The sequence below is a fragment of the Maniola hyperantus genome, chromosome 2 (genome assembly GCF_902806685.2).
Source record: "Maniola hyperantus chromosome 2, iAphHyp1.2, whole genome shotgun sequence".
NCBI lineage: Eukaryota > Metazoa > Arthropoda > Insecta > Lepidoptera > Nymphalidae > Maniola > Maniola hyperantus.
Genome location: NC_048537.1, coordinates 11,446,960 through 11,465,285, shown reverse-complemented (window position 1 = coordinate 11,465,285; position 18,326 = coordinate 11,446,960). Strand labels below are relative to the sequence as shown.

Sequence of the window (18,326 nt, the reverse complement as noted above, 5' to 3'; positions counted from 1 at the left end):
CTAAGAATAGCCGACTGCCGACTTGGCTGATTTAAGCAGTCACGCAAAGGCGAGCTCTACTTAATGATCATTGGTTGAAATGATTAATATCTACTTCCATATTGTTCTGTATCTATAGAATAGAATAGAATATATTTTTATTCAAGTAAACTTTTACAAGTGCTTTTGAATCGTCAACTAGTTTAATTTACCACTGGTTCGGAATGCCGTTCCTATCTATTTTATTTTATACCTACTGCAAATTTTGCGCATTTTAGATTATGTATTATTAATTAAAATGACCATATAAACCACGTATAGACAAACCAGAATTTTTTTCTATAAAATCTTTCTAGTTCGAATAAATAGTCGAAAATGTTCTCCAACGTCTCCATTTTTGAAAAGCAATTTAAGAGAGAGCCAGCGTGTGCCAGATCTTTGTTATTTTATAAAAGCTGAAAGTTTCTCTGCGTATTGTCCAGTGCCTCATTTTGAGTTCTTAAGATACCTACGTTTAGTTTACTTTCCAATAGCACTGTTTATAGTAATATACCTATTTCTATATTACAAACAATAGAGGAATTTACTGTATCGTACCACACCAGTATCAACATGTCAATGACATCAAATGGTTTACACTTTACAGTGATTGACTGTTTAGTTTTCCTCTGCACTTGCACGGTGAGAGTAGGCTCGATGTGCTGTTTATAAACAATGCCTGCATAATATCTTATGCTTCGTCTGATCTTCGCGGAAACTAGCACATTGCTATTTGTTGCTGTACTGTCTGTCTGAATATCTAATACTCTAATCCAATATACTACTTCTAATATACACTACTCCGTACCGTAGTCCGTAAATACATTTACACGTAGGTAAACTAAATCCCTACCTACTTGTTTTCAGTTGTAACTCAATCAAATTTATTGGCACGTTTCAATTATTATTAAACTGTAAATAACTCTTGTATTGGTTTTCCTTTTCTATATATTTTTTCAATAATGCCATTTAGTTTTATAGATTCTAGTAAGTAGGTATGTATCTAAACTAAATTTTTAATATACATATTCCATACTAATATTCTAAATGCGAAATTGTGTCTGTCTGTGTGTCTACTACCTTTTCACGACCCATCAGTTTTGACGAAATTTGATACAGAGATAGCTTTTGTTCCGGGGACGGATATATGCTTTTCATCCCGGAAATTAAAAGAGTTCCCACGGGATTTTCAAAGATCTAAATCCACGCGGGCGAATGTATCATCTAGTACAAAAATATTAACAAGCAGCACCAGAGCTGCAAAAGTCCAGTTGAATGAAAGGTGTTTAAGTTAAACCACCAATAAAAAGCAAAGTAGGTTGCATAAGTTTTTTTTTTGATGGTCAAAGTTTAATCGGAACCGTGCCTAACGTAACATTAACTGCCTGTCTGCCAGCCACTCCATTCTGCCTGTGTGCCTTGCGCCTTAGCAAAACACTGTAAAGTCAAACAAGTGCCATTGACGTCAAGATGTGCCAAGCTGCCACCACGGGTGATTCAATATATTAAATAAACGATTAAGATAACTGCGAGTAAATAAATGGTTGCTTGTTAATCTAGCACAGAAGATAAGCTTTAGATTTTAATAGTTCTTTACTGTTACTAATACTTAATAGTTATATCTACTGAATAAAAGATATAGGTTTTGGTTCTAATACCTACTGTCTTGTTTCTCGCAATTAGATAACAACGTACTAAGATAGTAAAAGTCTATGCCTAGATTACTTGAACAAATATTTTTAACTTTGAGGCAGTCTTTCATTGTAATAAAGGAAGTGTGTGAACTGTGAAATCGACATTTAGAAGGAAATAGCAGATTAGTAGAGCATTGTCTCTGTCGTTGAGACCGACAAAATGTCAAATAGGTATGAGTGACAGAGACAACGCTCTACAAAGCCAAATTCTAAAGGCCGATGTACATTTCCTTCTTCCGCGTACTGTACACGTGTTTTTTTAACAGATCAGCTAGTTTTATTTAATGCTTTATTTCGAATAGATAATAATTATTGTGATAGTTGTTTTAACTAACCAAAATCGTGAAGAGACATCTACCTAGCTACGTAGGTACCCATACCTAACCTTGTCCAAAATGTTAGTCGCTGATAGGACAAGTGATAACATACCTAACAATCAAAATCTCGATAACCTTGTACTATGGATATTTGGCCATACTTCCTGGACACACGTGTTTAAATAACAATACAGGCATTAGGACATTGTTATTGATGAATCTAGAGTCGTAACAGTAGGCTAAAGCCTTTACAACAGCTAAATTTCTGTAGCTGTAAATTGGGTAGAATAACATTTTCTATATTAATAATCTTTGAACATAATTCTAAAATTTTAATTAATAAAACGAATCTAAACAATTGAACATAAAAACTACAGATCGAAAATAGCATCTAAACCACCGCAATGAGGCAGGGCGCCCAGAACGCTGGCAGCGTTACCTCGTTGAATGTCTAGACTAATATGCTGACCGAGGTAACTGCCAGCCCTCCGGTCCCCCGTGGATTCCGCGAGACGGGATGAAAGGTCCTTAGAAAAGGATCTAGCATCCTCGCCATTTTCGCCACACACTCGCACAGCCCCCGCGCTAATCCGGTGTGCTGGGCGTCCCCCTCGCCATTTGCCCGATTGCCATCTCGACCTGTCGCAGACCAGCTATAGCTATACGTTGATGGTTGACGTCACAAAATAATCACGCAAGTGCCAACAAAACATTTCAAAGTTATAACTATAGGATGAATGGTGCGCGAACGCATAGGTAAAGAGGTGTTTATAAAATTTAATTTCAGGCATAGGTAGGTAGACTAGGTACCTAATACATAGGATGTAGTGAAATAAATATTCTAAACTCATCGAGACTCGAGAGTAATTTCCCGCCGTTCCTTCTGATTTTCTCCTTCCAAAAGCATTTCTTTTCAAAAGGGAGAATAAATTTAGCTTTTCCCATTTCGGTAGGAATTTTCCAGTTTTTCGATTCGGTTGGTGATGAATAAAGAAAAAGTTCTACCCTTTGAAATGAAACGCTTTTGGAAGGAGAAAATCAGAAGGATTTTTTCTCAGTGAATGCAAAAAAAATTATAGATATAGAATATTACATTCAATAAGCTTCCTTTAATGCAATGAATAAAACAGGTGCACAATGCGGCACCTGCATTTAATTGTCTGGTTTTACAATGTTACCAAAACCGTATTTTTTTGTATACTTTGGACAAACAACTGAGTAAAAAACACCAAATGGACAAAAAAGTACTAGAGTAAAAAATTATACAATGCAAAGCATAGCATAGTAAAAGTATGGCGTTTCAATTGACCATCGGCAAAGTAGGAAACTACTTCGTACTCATGTAAATAAGCACATAAGCTCTACCTATCAAAATACCACTTCTTCTCTCCATATCGTCTGGTGGTCCATCTATCCATTCCACGACCACTCTAAAGTTAAATTTCTGTTGATGAAGCATAAATTATTATGCAAATTACTTGCTTATTTTCACTTAACTACCTCCAAGACAATAATAATTATTTCTGCTTTCAATTCTGAAAGTTTGTTTCAATGCAAAATAATATTCCGTAAATAATTTCTTGCAGTTGGAAACTCTCTTCCAACACCACAAACTTTAATAAGAAACAGAATTCACCAAAAACAGACGTAGCGTATGGAAATTACTATCTATGAAATGCCGAATGTAAAGTATACTATAGGAAACTCATATGTTCCACATAACTTTCAGTTCTCACTTCACGATCAATAATGATGATGAACTTCTTTCTATACGCACTAACTTGGGAGAGGTACTAGTAGAGGTTTCCAAAGAGTAATCCTTACTCAAGTTACTCCATTCCTATATAGGTTAGGTAGATCTTGATCTTGATCCTGGTCTTAAGAATATTCTTTGTGATACTTTTCACGAAAGTATAACGATATTCAATGCTTTTCTTATTATGTAGGTAGGTACGTAGGTAGTATTAGATCGCATTGAGACGTTCCGTAAAAGACGATCAAATAATATGGTGAAACATCTCTACATAGTACCTACGTATAAAACAATACTATACTCTTAGATCTTTCAAAATACGCACCGGATTTTAATGCTGTTTTCATCAATAGATAGAGTGATTGATTTGGTTGAATAGGAAGGTTTATAGGTATGTATAGTTAAATATTGTTTCGTGTTCATTTGTTGAAATATGACGATAGTTGTTCAAGATGTCGGAAGATATCAAGCCGACTAGAGCTTTCGTCTCTTAAAATAATTAGAATAAAGTTATGTATGATGGAATTGTGACACCACAACTACATTGCACAAGTGCGAAACCGGGGCGGGTCGCTAGTCAGAAATAAAACATGAATTAAATATTCAGATGCTGCATGGTGATTCATTGATACGGCATTCAAAAAGAAACCAAAACAACCGCCGAATATGTCTTAGCAAGGAAAGTAGTAACGCAGTAAAATGAAAGTTCAGTATAGGTCAATGAACTGCCCTGAAAGTTTTAGTGTTAAAATTTAGCTGAGCAACGCTGAGCAATGACACGAAAGAAACAAAATTGCTAAGCGGGAAGCTTTGGCATCACGTGCGTCTGGCTTGGCACATGCGCAAAGTTATTTATAGACTAGATGTCACCCTTCGCCACGAACTTCTTTATGCTTAGACTTGGTAGAAACTACATACTTTCGAACTAGCATGGTCCATAGACAGCGTTTTCCCAGTTCCTTAATCCTTATCGAGCTCTACCCCTCTACCGGCACGGAGACCAAAGTAATTTTCTATTTGTTTACTCAATTATATAAACCTTTATATTAGGTTTATTATTATTACTTACTTATTTATAGTCCAAGGCTGGCTGTTTTTTCTCGACTTCTTCTGTTAATTATTTTTGTCTTTTTATATTGGGCTCGTTTTTACCAATATGTCTCAAACTCGACTCTATTAGGTCCTTCCTTGTTTTCTTTTTAGGTACCTATCTATACGAGTATGCTTTTGAAACCAGATAATTTTAATGTTGAATATGCTTTATAAGCATAATACGCGTTAAAATTTTCCTTAATTATGAATAGGTATCCATTTAACCTCCACCAGGTTTTAATTTAATACGTGAAATACCTGCCTACATAATATTTTGTTGATGCCAAATCTAATCGTTGCTCAATGTACTTGATGCATTTCTTCACGTGTTGAATGTGTGTAGGACTAGGAATAATAGGCGTAGAGCCAGAGTATTTTGGAATTACTTCACGCTTAACCTCGCTTGGAAAATAACAGTTTCTAAAACCATCAGATTGTTTCCTGATCTGCAATAGGTACTTATGCATTTGTCCTTTGCAATAGATAGTATTATAGCTATTACCTTATAATTAGTTTGAGAAATACGAGATGCCTTTATAAGTAGGTAGGTAGATACTGATTAGTTTGCTAGCATTTTATTGAACGGTTTTAATTGTCATTCAAGGACTTCTTCTTTCAATCTATAAACGAGAAAGAAATAATCAGAAAATAGTTCATTATTTAAGACTATTCTCTTTTTAAATAAAAGTACACATGTAGAAACAAAAGTTATTTTTTACTTTGTAGTGGTTTTGGAAGTCGGTTTTTTAAATAAACAAAGGTCTGAGAGCGTTTATGCTAACGCTACTCGAGGGTGTGCGGTGCAGTCGAGGTAACTGCATTCTCTGGGTGGTCGTGTAGTAGCTATATAAACAGCTGTTATTAAATAGTGATCTTTGAAGCTTAATATTGTCAACACTAAAAGGCTTAAAACAGACCTGCAAAACTTTGATAGCTTCGAACTATTCCGAGTATTAGAAGTAGATTTAAATCGATTTATTAGAGAGACTGTAGAGCTTTTAAAAATAAATACCTAATTAAAAGTGTTAGTTGGGAACATAGGTTGGGAAATATTTACGAGATTAGCATCAAGGGGAATGTTTGTCAGACCACAGACCTCTACTAATACAAGTACGCTGGACTTGTGATTGCCGATTTGTTTTTGAAGCAACTTGATTTTAGCCTGACAAGCAGCAGTGAATCATCAAGCGTGCTCAGAACTATATGTTAGTGATGAGACATCTATTCTGTCAATATAGTGTCAATACGAAGACAGACCATTTGACACAAAGTGTCTATTTTATTTCCCGATACCCGCCCTTGAATTGGCACAGAGTACTGTAATTTTGTATGGAACACCTTTTCCAGCGACCTTGTAGGTAAGAAGGTATATGTCCATGTCAGTATGTCACGCCGTGTTATCAATATCTGCGGCTCATTATTAATAATTAATGAAGTTATCACGTGACAAAGTAAAATTGAAAATATCAACGACATATACGTATACGGTCGCAAATGTGCCGGCTTGCTTGCGTCACCGTACCAGACCGCCTCTCCCCCTTCCCCTCCCCAGGCGACCTCGTACACAGGTCACGTAAAAACATTTATTGCAACAGTTACATATACGTAGTACGGGGTGAGCAACATGAGTCATGACAGTTTTTTAGGATTCTGTAGTAAAATGTCTGTAAGAGACAAAAAACCCTCATGCAGTCCTTCTGTCCGTCGATCTGTGTCTCATAGCCATTTTAAAAAGAACTAAGTACAACCATAGTACAACTTATAAGAACTGATAGGTTGAAATTTAACTTACCGTTATAGAAATCTATTACAGCTAAGCAGAAGAATGTTTAAAATTAGAGAAAAAATCACTTCACATGCTCGTAAAGTTCTTCTTTATGCTGGCTGTAAGCAGCCTTAAACTGCTTTTCATGCTCTTGTGCATAAAGTGTTTATAGGTAAACAAGAATGTATCTGATGACACATGGATGACAAAAAAAAATTATAAAGTATGTAATTTCTATAGTGCCAGTAACATTTGGCACTACGATGAGGTTGTATTTTGGGTTGTATAGGTCTCCCGACCTATAAGTACACCCTCATTACAAAATTGCTTGAGTTTTATTTTAGACATGCACCTACCTACTTATAATATTATTATTGTTTCATTTCCTTGCAATCAAAGTGCAAAGCAGAGTGTATTATTCGGTCATAAAACCCACTTTATCCTCAACTTAAATATCTGCCCTCGCCGTCGTTGGCTCGGGTAGATAAACGTCTCGGATAAAATGGCTTGTTTTATGCCCTTGTTGTACTTACAATCTAATATTTCATAGTACCTACCTGAATCGGAACATGAAAAGCGTGAGTCGAAAAAAATCGGTTTAACCCCTCGATTTTAAGGTATATATTTATCACACTCTGTAAAGTAAATATTTTCATTGCTGTGTGAGTGTACCTAACCATATGCGACAGCGCAAAACAGTGATTGTGCTTGACCCAAGCTGACTCCAAAGACTGAATTTTCAACTTTGTAGGCTGAGCTTAGCATAATATCCGAGTAGATAATATCTAATAGTGCATCATGGTTTTATCACAAAACAGATTGTAACTACCTAAGTACTTAGTCAAGTCACGAGCGGAAAAATGGATGGGAAGCCCATTGCATTATTTTTGTAAGGAACCGCCACTTTTATATGATTAATTAGATGACCCGGCGAACTTCGTACCGCCTAATAGTCGATTCTTTCATTTTTTTTAATTTAATACTTACAATTTTTTAAATTTTTCTCTCCGTAAGAACCATCCTCGTACCTACTTTAAGGAATATTATAAAAAAAGAATTAGCGAAATCGGTACAGCTGTTCTCGAGATTTGCGATCAGCAACACATTTAGCGATTCATTTTTATATATAGAGATGGAAAAGGGCATGACCTGCAGCAAAAGATTACTTCGAAGAGAGATAGTGTTCTGTAGACTGAGCAGTTCACATCCCATCCGCAATAGCGCGCACGATGAAAATCTGAGCACTGCTCAAAAAACTTGTTATGCCTGTTCCACTATAATATTATGTAAATGTACATCGATGTATAAATATAATTGGATATTAAATATCTATAGGTATACCTATTTTGTTTATTAGTAAAGTCGCATTAGAACGACTTTATATTACTTACTATTTATTTATTTATTTTTGCTTCTTGAGAATGTTTACTTTACCTACCTACTGTAACACCTAATATAATTAATATGCAGAATTGCAATAACAATAAAAAGCAAACATTGTACCCATAGATCAATAATTATTGGTCTCACTCCGCTCTACATTGTACCTATACTCAGTACCTATAGAACAGCTATTCCTAACAAAAATCATGTTCTATGAAGCTGTCAAACTTAAAATATGTATCAACAATAGTGTCAAGGGCATCAAGTTTTCAACAAGTTTTATCACAAGCGAGTTGCAACTTGCAGCCGCAAAAAATTTTCGTTTGATAGGTTAGATGTACACTACATAGTTACATACCTATAGAAATCGTTGCACTGACCTCTACCAATGTATTGTGTTTGTAAAGATCAGTGGATGGTCGATTTCATTCATACTATCAGTATCAGGGATCTACTTACTTATTTTTCAAATAAATTGAATGACAAATGACAAATGACAACCGCATCTGTATATAAATAAAAATCAATGTTTGCATGTTTGTGTTCTATGCGTCGCTAAACCATTGATCAGACTGTGATGAAACTTTAGTAGGGTGTTCCGAGGACGCCCGAGAGAAAAAAAAAAGTTCGTATGTTTTTCGAAAGTTCTATGTTTTTCGTTTTTAATGAAACTTTCTGTTTCAATGAGTTATATTCTTAACCGAATTTTAAAAAAGAGGTGATTCTCTATTAGGCACGTGAATTTTTTGGATCCAACTCTTTAATCCTGATGCACCAAAAGTAAGGCGCAATTACCTACTACTCCTCCACCTCTACCCCATCTTTCTCCGGCTTCCCCATCTTCCCCTCATTTACCCGGTGGCGGTTCGTTAGCAAAAGTGATTCTTACCGTTTTACTTCTTCTGTAGTACGGAACCCGTGGTGCGCGAGTCTGAGGCGCACTTGGCCAGTTTTTTAGGGTTCCGTACCTCAAAAGGAAAAAAGGAGCCCTTATAGGATCACTTTGTTGTCTGTCTGTCTGTCTCTCTGTCAAGAAACAGGGTACTTGCCGTTGACCTAGAATCATGAAATTTGGCAGGTAGGTAGGTCCTATAGCAGACATTAGGGGAAAAATCTGAAAACTCTTTGTGGTCACATCACAAAAAAAAAGTGGGGTATCATGTAAAAGGCTCGGCTGTTTTTTTTTACTTTACGTGGAATTGCAACGCATGCCGGGTACATCTAGTTATATCTGAATTATATTATACAAATTCTCAAGTAGTATCCAACCGTCTAGCTGCTTCTGTAGATTACACATTTTTTTATTGAAGAGATTACTAATTTATATCTCATATCTGTCTATCCTCTATTATAATATATTCTGTGCTATCGTTTCAGTTTTTACTGCCATAATTTACTTAAGTATGTAAAGTAATTAAATTTAAAAAATAAACCATCGATATCCAGCGATAAAAGTTATTCTCGCATTTTCTAGCCGTTTAAATAGGTATCCATAATTAAAATAGGTATGTTGTACCTATTTGACATACATATAGATAGATGATAATAATGTTCCTTAATACCTACTAATCATACTAATTGATAAAAATTGTATAAGTGTAGCGTAAGCAGTTATTTTGTTGACACATTCATTCATGTAGAACACCTGGTTCGGAAAGCAGTTCTGCTGAGAAGAGCCGGCAAGACACTCAGCAGTTGCTCTTAACCTAAATGCCCAAGCTTTTACGTGATAAAACATAACTCAGTAGGGGTTGTTCAAATACAAAGTCTACCTACTTCTAGCGTAGCTATTACGTGAATTTGAAGATCAAAACAACATTAATTTAACGAAAAAGTTTTACTTTAATGTCAAGTATCCACTGGCAAGTTTTCTATGGCTGAAGTTATTTCATTCCTACTAAAAAATTGCAGAAGTTACATTTGAGGGAAAAACTAAGATGCAAAAACTTGAAAAAATTGCCAATTGATAGCTAATTTCTACAAGAAAACTTGCCAGCGAAACTAAACACTAATCAACTAACTCTACAAGTACCTACTTACTGCATTAGTAGCGGTCAGTGACACTAAGTAAATGATGATTGATAACGAATGCCGAGGTCCAAGAGAAGCGGTTCGAAATTTCGAGAATAATAATAAAACAACCGGCCATTATTCTTTTGGGAACCGATCAGAAGATTCATTTAACGATAATTCACATTTTTATATCATGTTCATCATGATTTATCACAAGTAAGAACATAATATTATGATATCAACATTAAAATATCTTATCTCAATATCTATTCAATAAATGCTAGATATGTATCATCTTACACGATAATTATTTATCTGATCATCTCTGAACGATGAACGATGTTGAACCAGTTTTTATCTGTGACTTTGAACGTGTGGATTTATAAAATTCTGTAAGATTACGTTATTTTTCGAGAAAAAACGTATCCTTTGTCTTTTCCCTGGTAGTGGTAAAGCCCGAAATCGGTGAGGTAGGTATAGGTTATTCAGGAGTAAGAAGGTGACAAGTAAACATACTTCGGATAGGTAGATACTAGATAGGTAAATTTAAAAACCGTCTAGTGACATTAATTCACTCAACGGGTCATTATAAAACATTCTATTCTTACCAAAGTTTCTTGTACTGTCTCACAAATCGCGCCAAATTCCATTTTTTTTAACACCGCATAAGTTTTCAAATTCAGTAGGTAGGTACCTACCAGTATATTTTTAGATCATGTTTACAATTTACTACTTATTTACACTTATTATTTACTAGGTTAATAATAGGTATAAGAATGGTTTCAAAGAATAAAATGTATGTGTCAAAAAGGTAGGTAGGTACTTAAATAAAATTTCCTCTCATCAGTAAATAAAATTGATAATAACTTCTGAATTACCCAATGTTCTACCTAGTACTTCACTTGAGTATTACAGATCTCAAGTGGAAACGGATAATGGAAACTTTCCATGTTTCCACGTGTAGGTAGGTATGCAGTACCAAATTAATCTATAGGTACTTACTTTAATAATCTAATCTATAATTATTGAGCGATTTAACCGTACCTACTAGCAATTTTACCGAAACCATCACCGCCAAAAAAATCAGAATTTGGCAAAATGTGTAAGTACCTACCGCATTAAACGACAACAATTGCATATTAAATTGGCGTTTCATCACATCACCAAATAAAAATTCAGTAGGTAAGTAGGTACCTATGCATTTCATTTAATTTTTTAATCGACATAGTTCAATTATTATTAATGTTATAGAAATAGGTAGGTTATTAATATAATATGAAACAAAGCCTGTTAATAAAAGATTTTAAAAAAAACTGAATCCATTAAATATAGGTAGGTAGTTATTTTCATCAGTTAAAATCCCTACTCTTTTTTTTATATTTAAACTGATCTTTAAAAAAATGTTAAAAAAATGGAAAAAGATACCTACGTGTAATTTAGAAAAATACGTTACGAAGTCGAACTGTCTACAAAACAAATTAGGTTAACACGCATTAGCTTCCGCCCTCGGAAAATTTGATAAATCGTCAGTTCCGTCTCGTTCTCGTCACTATTAGGTACATTTATCAATTGGGTACCTATTATTATCATTCCAAGTTCCAACCATGAGTACTTTTAGCTACATCCAAACATAATTATCTATCTTTCAAATAAGAAACAACGCAATTTGTCTACAAATCTTCCGAAAAATTAACAGAAAGAATGTTCGAGAAAACAATTAGTTAAAAAGGTTAACAACAGTTGTTAGTCTTGTAACATATGCGATAGTAGCTTGTGTGAAACAAAGCATACTATCCTCGGTCTTTCGTCTGTAATTCCATTCGTCCATTTATATATCAGCGTAAATCCAAATTGTGCCAACTGGCAATCAGTGAGTGTCCCCAAAATTATGGCAATCTCAATACCAATGTTCTGAACATGTTACGAACTTGCGTTGATAGGTCGCCAGTAACAACGCAGACATTTCATAAAAATGCTCCTACGAAAATCTGAGTTCTATAACGTACAATCCGATAAAAGTTGACCACAATAAAACACTACTGTGTACATTTTATTTATTGTACTATGAATAATGATCTTACAAAATCGGAGCAAGAAAGACCAACTCTTCGACCCGATCCGATTTTTGACTGACACCGGACTGGACCGTTGCCCGATAAAATTCGGGTATTCTCAGACAAAATATGCATTCGACTACGTTAGGCTTCATTGATACGTTCTAATTGCCCTAGATCAATGAACGAACAATTCAAAATGAATATCTGCTTTGAAACGGTTTGTAAATCAAAAATAACACATGACGTCCTCATTGGCCCCTTTCTTTGCCTACTTGATTCGCTTCCGCTCTTGTCAGCGATTTAATAGTTATGTTCAATAGCTTTCATCCTCTCGGAGCTTAAAATTGATGTAGTTGCTCACAATATGCTCTTTGAATCAGCAATATAGAATTATCTAGGTATAGGCACTCCCCGAATAATAATATTATGCAAATCAATAATGCCTTGCTTCAATCTAAATTCTAAATATTATGAGGGGATCTTGGCTAGCCAATAGATACTTTATAGTTTTTTATCCACATCTGAATCCATACTTCCATGCTTACTAATATTATAAATGCGAAAATGTGTCTGTCTATGTCTGCTTGCTAGCTTTTCACGGTTCATTCATCCGTTTATCGATTACTAGCTGAAGCCCACGACTTCGTACGCGTGGATTTAGGTTTTTAAAAATCCTGTGGGAACTCTTAAATTTTCCGGGATAAAAAGTAGCCTATGTCCTTCCCCGGGTTGCAAGCTACCTCTGTACCGAATTTCGTCAAAATCGGTTGAACGGTTAAGCCGTGAAAAGCTAGCAGACAGACAAACAGACACACTTTCGCATTTATAATATTAGTATGGATTCATCGATTTTGGCGGGTACAGACTACAGATGGCTTATTATTGCATCTTGGGCATAGGCTACTTTTGGTCCCGGAAAATCGATGAGTTCCTACGGGATTCTAAGGCCCATTCATTTACTTAATAAACCGATTTCTAGGGGTACAATTGCTTGCATCCCGGAGATTGGCTTATAACTACTGGGCCTAGCTACTTTTAATGCCGGAAAATCAAAGAACGCGATTTTTTAAAACCCTAAATCCAAGCGGACGAAGTCGTGGGCATCGTCTAGTACCTTCGTAGTACGAGTAGTTACCTATATAAAACAAAGTTGCAATACGCGTTTGTCTGTGTATTCGTAGTCTTTTAAAACTTTAACCTCTTAGAGGTTTTTAATTACCACTTACCTGCTTAGATCATTTCACGAGGAAGGTTTTATGGTATTAGCATAGGGTATAATAAGTAAGTAGGTAAATACAACACATTCATTATTATTTTTTCTTTAGAATATAAGCTCAACTATGCTTACCTGAGCTACCTCCACTCTCAACATAGGTAGGCATATTATTATTAAAAAAACACACACTTGTTTACTACATAAACTTATTAATCGATGGTTTACTAAGTTTTTGTACTTCATTCAATCAATCGATCTTTATAAAAGTGTATTACGCAGCATTTAAAACAGACTACTTACGATTCCAACTAATCAAGTTGAATCACGGAAAATAATTAATTAGGAATTTAGGTAAACAGAACTTTAAATTAAATTAAAAAAACTTTTTTTTGCTTTGTTTTTGGTCTTCTCGCAAAATGTTTATCAGAATAATAATTACGATTTCCGCGTATTTTTTAAGATAAGTCAAATCGGTAGCTAGTAGCTATTAAATACAAAGTCAGTCGAAAACTTCCGTAAGTAGGTACCTGTAGGTGGAGATAAAAGACCGGAACGAAGGTATGATATGAAGGTGGTTCGGAATCATACCTTAAAACCGACAAACTCAACCACCAATCAACTATGTACAAAATATAGTTATCGATAAAAAGTGACAGTCAGATCGTTAGGTTGGGTTATTGAAAAATTAAACTTATTAGCAGCGAATGATAACATAGATCACTAGTAATAAGGGCATGCTCAGACTAGGATGAGTCCTCGGCATCTTTTTGTTCAAGCTCAACTTAAACTCAAAGAACTTATTCATTAAAAGAAAGATAAAAAATAAAAAATAAAAATAAAAAAACCGACTTCCAAAACCACTACAAAGTAAATTATATTTTTTCAAGTTAAATATATTTTTTTTATTTTAAGCTAGTCTAGTGTAAGTAATCATTGCTTGGTTCCTAAAATATCAATTCACCAGCAAAAATTTCCAAATTTCCCTGCAGAGAATCTGCAAATTTCCTCTGGTCTGGTCTTGACTCTGGTGGGAGGCATCGGCCGTGGCTAGTTACCACCCTACCGACAAAGCCGTACCGCCAAGCGATTTAGCATTCCGGTACGATGCTGTGTAGAAACCAAAGGGGTATGGGTTTAATAAAAACTGCATCATCACTAACCTCCATGTGAGGTAAGTGATGATGCAGTTAGGTAACTTATATCTGAATAAATAAAAATCAATAAAAAATTATGGTTGAAGTTACTTTACCGTCACCGTTAAACTTAAAACGATTCGTCCCTCAACACTGACTGATATAAAGATTAACTTGAATAACTGCATTAAATAGACAATTTACAGGCGTAACAACATTTCACTCCCTATCTACTTTCGATTTTATAACGTCGTTATCTATGTAAACATTTTCACGACGCAACGTTTATTTTCTAACGCAACTTTCCTACGTAAATACGACCATGTCTTTGTGGAACGCTTGGATCAATGTCCCTTCGCATAACAAATCTATTTACGTATTATGACTACACTGTGTGTGTTTACCTGTAAATTAGATAGGTAGGTAATTTAAACTATAGGAAAACCTATGACACAAAATTGTTTTCCTTAGAGTTTCATTGATGTATTATAGCCAAAACTGGTGTCAAAATGATTAAATAAATGTGTACCTAATGGTAATAAATTAGGTAATAAGTAATAACGTATCTCTTATAGCCTTCTAGATCTAGATAATACAATTCAGAACACTTTGTGATTTTACATAGCACTTATATCATAATATTATTATTTTTACAATTCGCTAACTCAAAGTTTTATGCTTAGTCTTCTTACTAACTTCGTTAAGTCGAAAACCAGTAAGCAAAGTAAAATGGTAGGTATTATTTCAAAATTGTATTGGCATGCATTTGTCCCAAGCTCTATCTAACCAAACGATGACGAGGCGATGTTGTCTAAGATGGGATGCGGCTAAAAGATGCCAATCAATTCTTATCCATACCAATAATAATAAATCTATACAAAGTGTGTCTGTCTGTTTGCTAGCCTTTCACGGCCCATCCATTAAGGGTGAGGTCAAACGTACGTAATTTTTTGAGTTGTAAGTCGCGTAATTTCGGTCGCAGAAATTCTGCCTAGGAGAAATTATCATTGCTTCAAACTCATTTTGCGTCGCCGTGTGGCACGAACTGGACTTTTGTATGAAACCGAATGCAGCAGAAATTACGCGACTGACAACTCACAAAACTACGCTCGTTTGGCCTCACCCTTAACCAATTTTGACAAAAGCAGAGAGATAAGTTACACCGCGGGGATGGACATAAGTTTCATCGCAGAAAATCGAAGAGTTCCCGTAGGATTTTTAAAAACCTAAATCCACGCGGATGGAGTCACGGGCATCACCAGTTTTAAATATATCTGCGTTATTGGAGTCCGGGAACGCATTATATTATTAACTTGCATTTTTCTCTGTTTCAGCGACACTCATCACTGCAACAGCGGGAACCTGCTACGGTTGGCCATCGCCCACTTTACCTTATCTAAAATCAAAGGAAAGCGATATAAAGACATCGGCAGATGAAGCATCATGGATTGTCTCAATAATGATCCTGTGTTCAGCCCTAACGCCTATTCCTTCTGCATACTTCGCCGACCGCTTTGGGAGAAAAACCTGCCTTCTTCTTGGAGCAATACCCTTTATAATCGGCTGGGTGTTGGTCATTGTAGCCAAGTCGGTGGCCGTGCTATACGTCGCTCGCATGTTCTCCGGCCTCGGATATGGCATAGTATACACAGTCGCCCCAATGTACACAGGAGAAATTGCCACGAACGAAGTCAGGGGCGCACTCTCTACCCTCATTACATTAATGAACAAGGTGAGGCTTTATCGCTGTACATATTCAGGCTAAAGATACCACACCTCAACATTTTTTTTTAAAGCTGTAGCACCGATATAGGTATATGTATTAGGTACATATAATACGTTTTTATATGCATCATCAACCCATCGCCAGCTCATTGGGCATGGGTTTCCTATCAGAATGAGAAGAGTTTGGCTACGCCAATCCGCACTTGGCCAGTGTCATAGACCTATGGCCAAGTGCGGATTGGCAGACTTTACAGACCTTTGAATACGTTATGGAGAACTCACAGGCACGCAGATTTCCTCACGATGTTTTCCTTCACCGTGTAAGATTTTTTTAAAAAAAGTCTTATTTAATTGCTTTAAAACGCACATAACTACGTAAAGTTAGAGGTGTGTGCACGAGGTCGAACCCACGATCTCCCGACTAGGAGGCGGATGTCTAAACCACTAGGCTGGCTATCACCGCGTTTTTATAATATGTCTTCATGTACTTATTTTTATTTTACTAGTTTTCGTATCTGACTAATACCTTTTCCCGCAGAAATAAATAGTACTTGGTCCTTCTTCAAACCTAACGTATCAAAAATCAAAATCGAGTCAGCGATTTATCAGTACCCTTATTATAAATGCAAAAGTGTGTTTGTTTGTTGGTTTGTCCTTCAATCACGTCGCAACGGTGCAATGGATTGACGTGATTTTTTGCTTAGGTATATATTAGATAAAGACCTGCATAGTGACATAGGCTACTTTTTATCCCGGAAAATCAAAGAGTTCCCGCGGGATTTTTAAAAAACCTAATTCCACGCGCACGAAGTCGCGAACATCAGCACGTCTATAATACAGTAGCAAAAAAAACTTGCTTTTTTACCATTAAATAGGTATTTCATCGCTTTTAAAATACCTTACTGTGACCTGCAATTTAAGCTAACAAAGGGCTCTATGAATCTATTATTATGATCATGATTCAGAGTCATAATTAGACTTTACACGCAATTGCATAAATGAAAACATGTAGTTTCCAGTTTCAAATGTACAATGTACAAACATTAATGAGCTTCCTTCGCCAGTAGGTATTAATTTAGTCATTTACATTTTAAAATGAAAATAATAACACGTTTTCATCATCCCAATATTATGTCTTAGAAGTATCGTTAATAGTTTGTACGTATATTATCATACTTATCATTTTTAGTACAGCTACGTTCGTTGATAAGATCATAGATTAGACATGTTAAATGATTCTTTAAAATTACGTAGGTAATATACAAATAACATAAACCTTACGAATGCTATAAATTCCGTTCTTAAAGTAACGTAACTTATGTTTCAATTTCAGGTCGGTATTCTTGCCCAGTACTGCATCGGCCCCTTCGTTTCGATGCGTACCTTAGCAGCCATCAACTTGATCCTGCCAATTTCCTTCGTAATCACATTCATCTTTGTACCTGAATCACCATACTACTACTTAAAATTTGAACGCAGCGAAAGAGCAGAAAGATCGTTACGACATTTGAGGAGTGGTGATATAAGACTTGAATTGAAAAACATAGAAGTAAGTGTGCAAGAAGATATGAAAAATAAAGGGACGTGGAGTGATCTGATCCGCGAGGCTACTAATAGGAAAGCGTTATGGATAACTTTGGGTGTGTTTACCATTCAGCAGCTTTGCGGCAGCGCTGCAGTCGTTGCATATGCTCAAGACATCTTCTCGGTTACAGGAAGTAAAATAGAGGATTACAAAGAATCTATTATCCTAGGATGTGTACAAGTAGCTACATGTTGTCTATCAGTTGTCCTCGTAGATCGCCTCGGCAGAAAGCCGCTCTTAGTACTATCATCACTCGGGGTGGGATTGATGAACGGAACAATTGGCACCTACTTCTATTTCTACGCCCAGAATAAAGAAGATGTAGCGCACCTTCACTGGCTGCCAATAACAGCCATTCTGATCTACATCGTATGCTATGCTATTGGTTTGTCGACAGTGCCTTACGTGATTATTGGAGAAATGTTCCCGACCAATGTCAAACTGTACGCATCTTGTGTCGCCCATATTTATACCGGAATCTCTATGTTCACGGTCCAAAAGCTGTTCCAGGTAATTGAATTTTTTATTTTATTTGCCATGAAACGACCTGCAAAACCACAACAGGCGCAATAGAC

The 18,326-nt window shown here is 35.8% G+C and overlaps 1 protein-coding gene across 1 annotated transcript in view; it reads left to right on the top strand.

The window, feature by feature from the left end:
• The window catches only part of LOC117989741 (facilitated trehalose transporter Tret1-like), a 29,994-nt gene that overhangs the window by 9,371 nt on the left and 2,297 nt on the right, over positions 1–18,326 (top strand). Inside the window, exons 2-3 of the mRNA XM_034977155.2 lie at positions 15,776–16,173; positions 17,500–18,261. Coding sequence (XP_034833046.1) covers positions 15,776–16,173; positions 17,500–18,261 — 1,160 coding nt within the window. The remainder of the gene's footprint in view (positions 1–15,775; positions 16,174–17,499; positions 18,262–18,326) is intronic.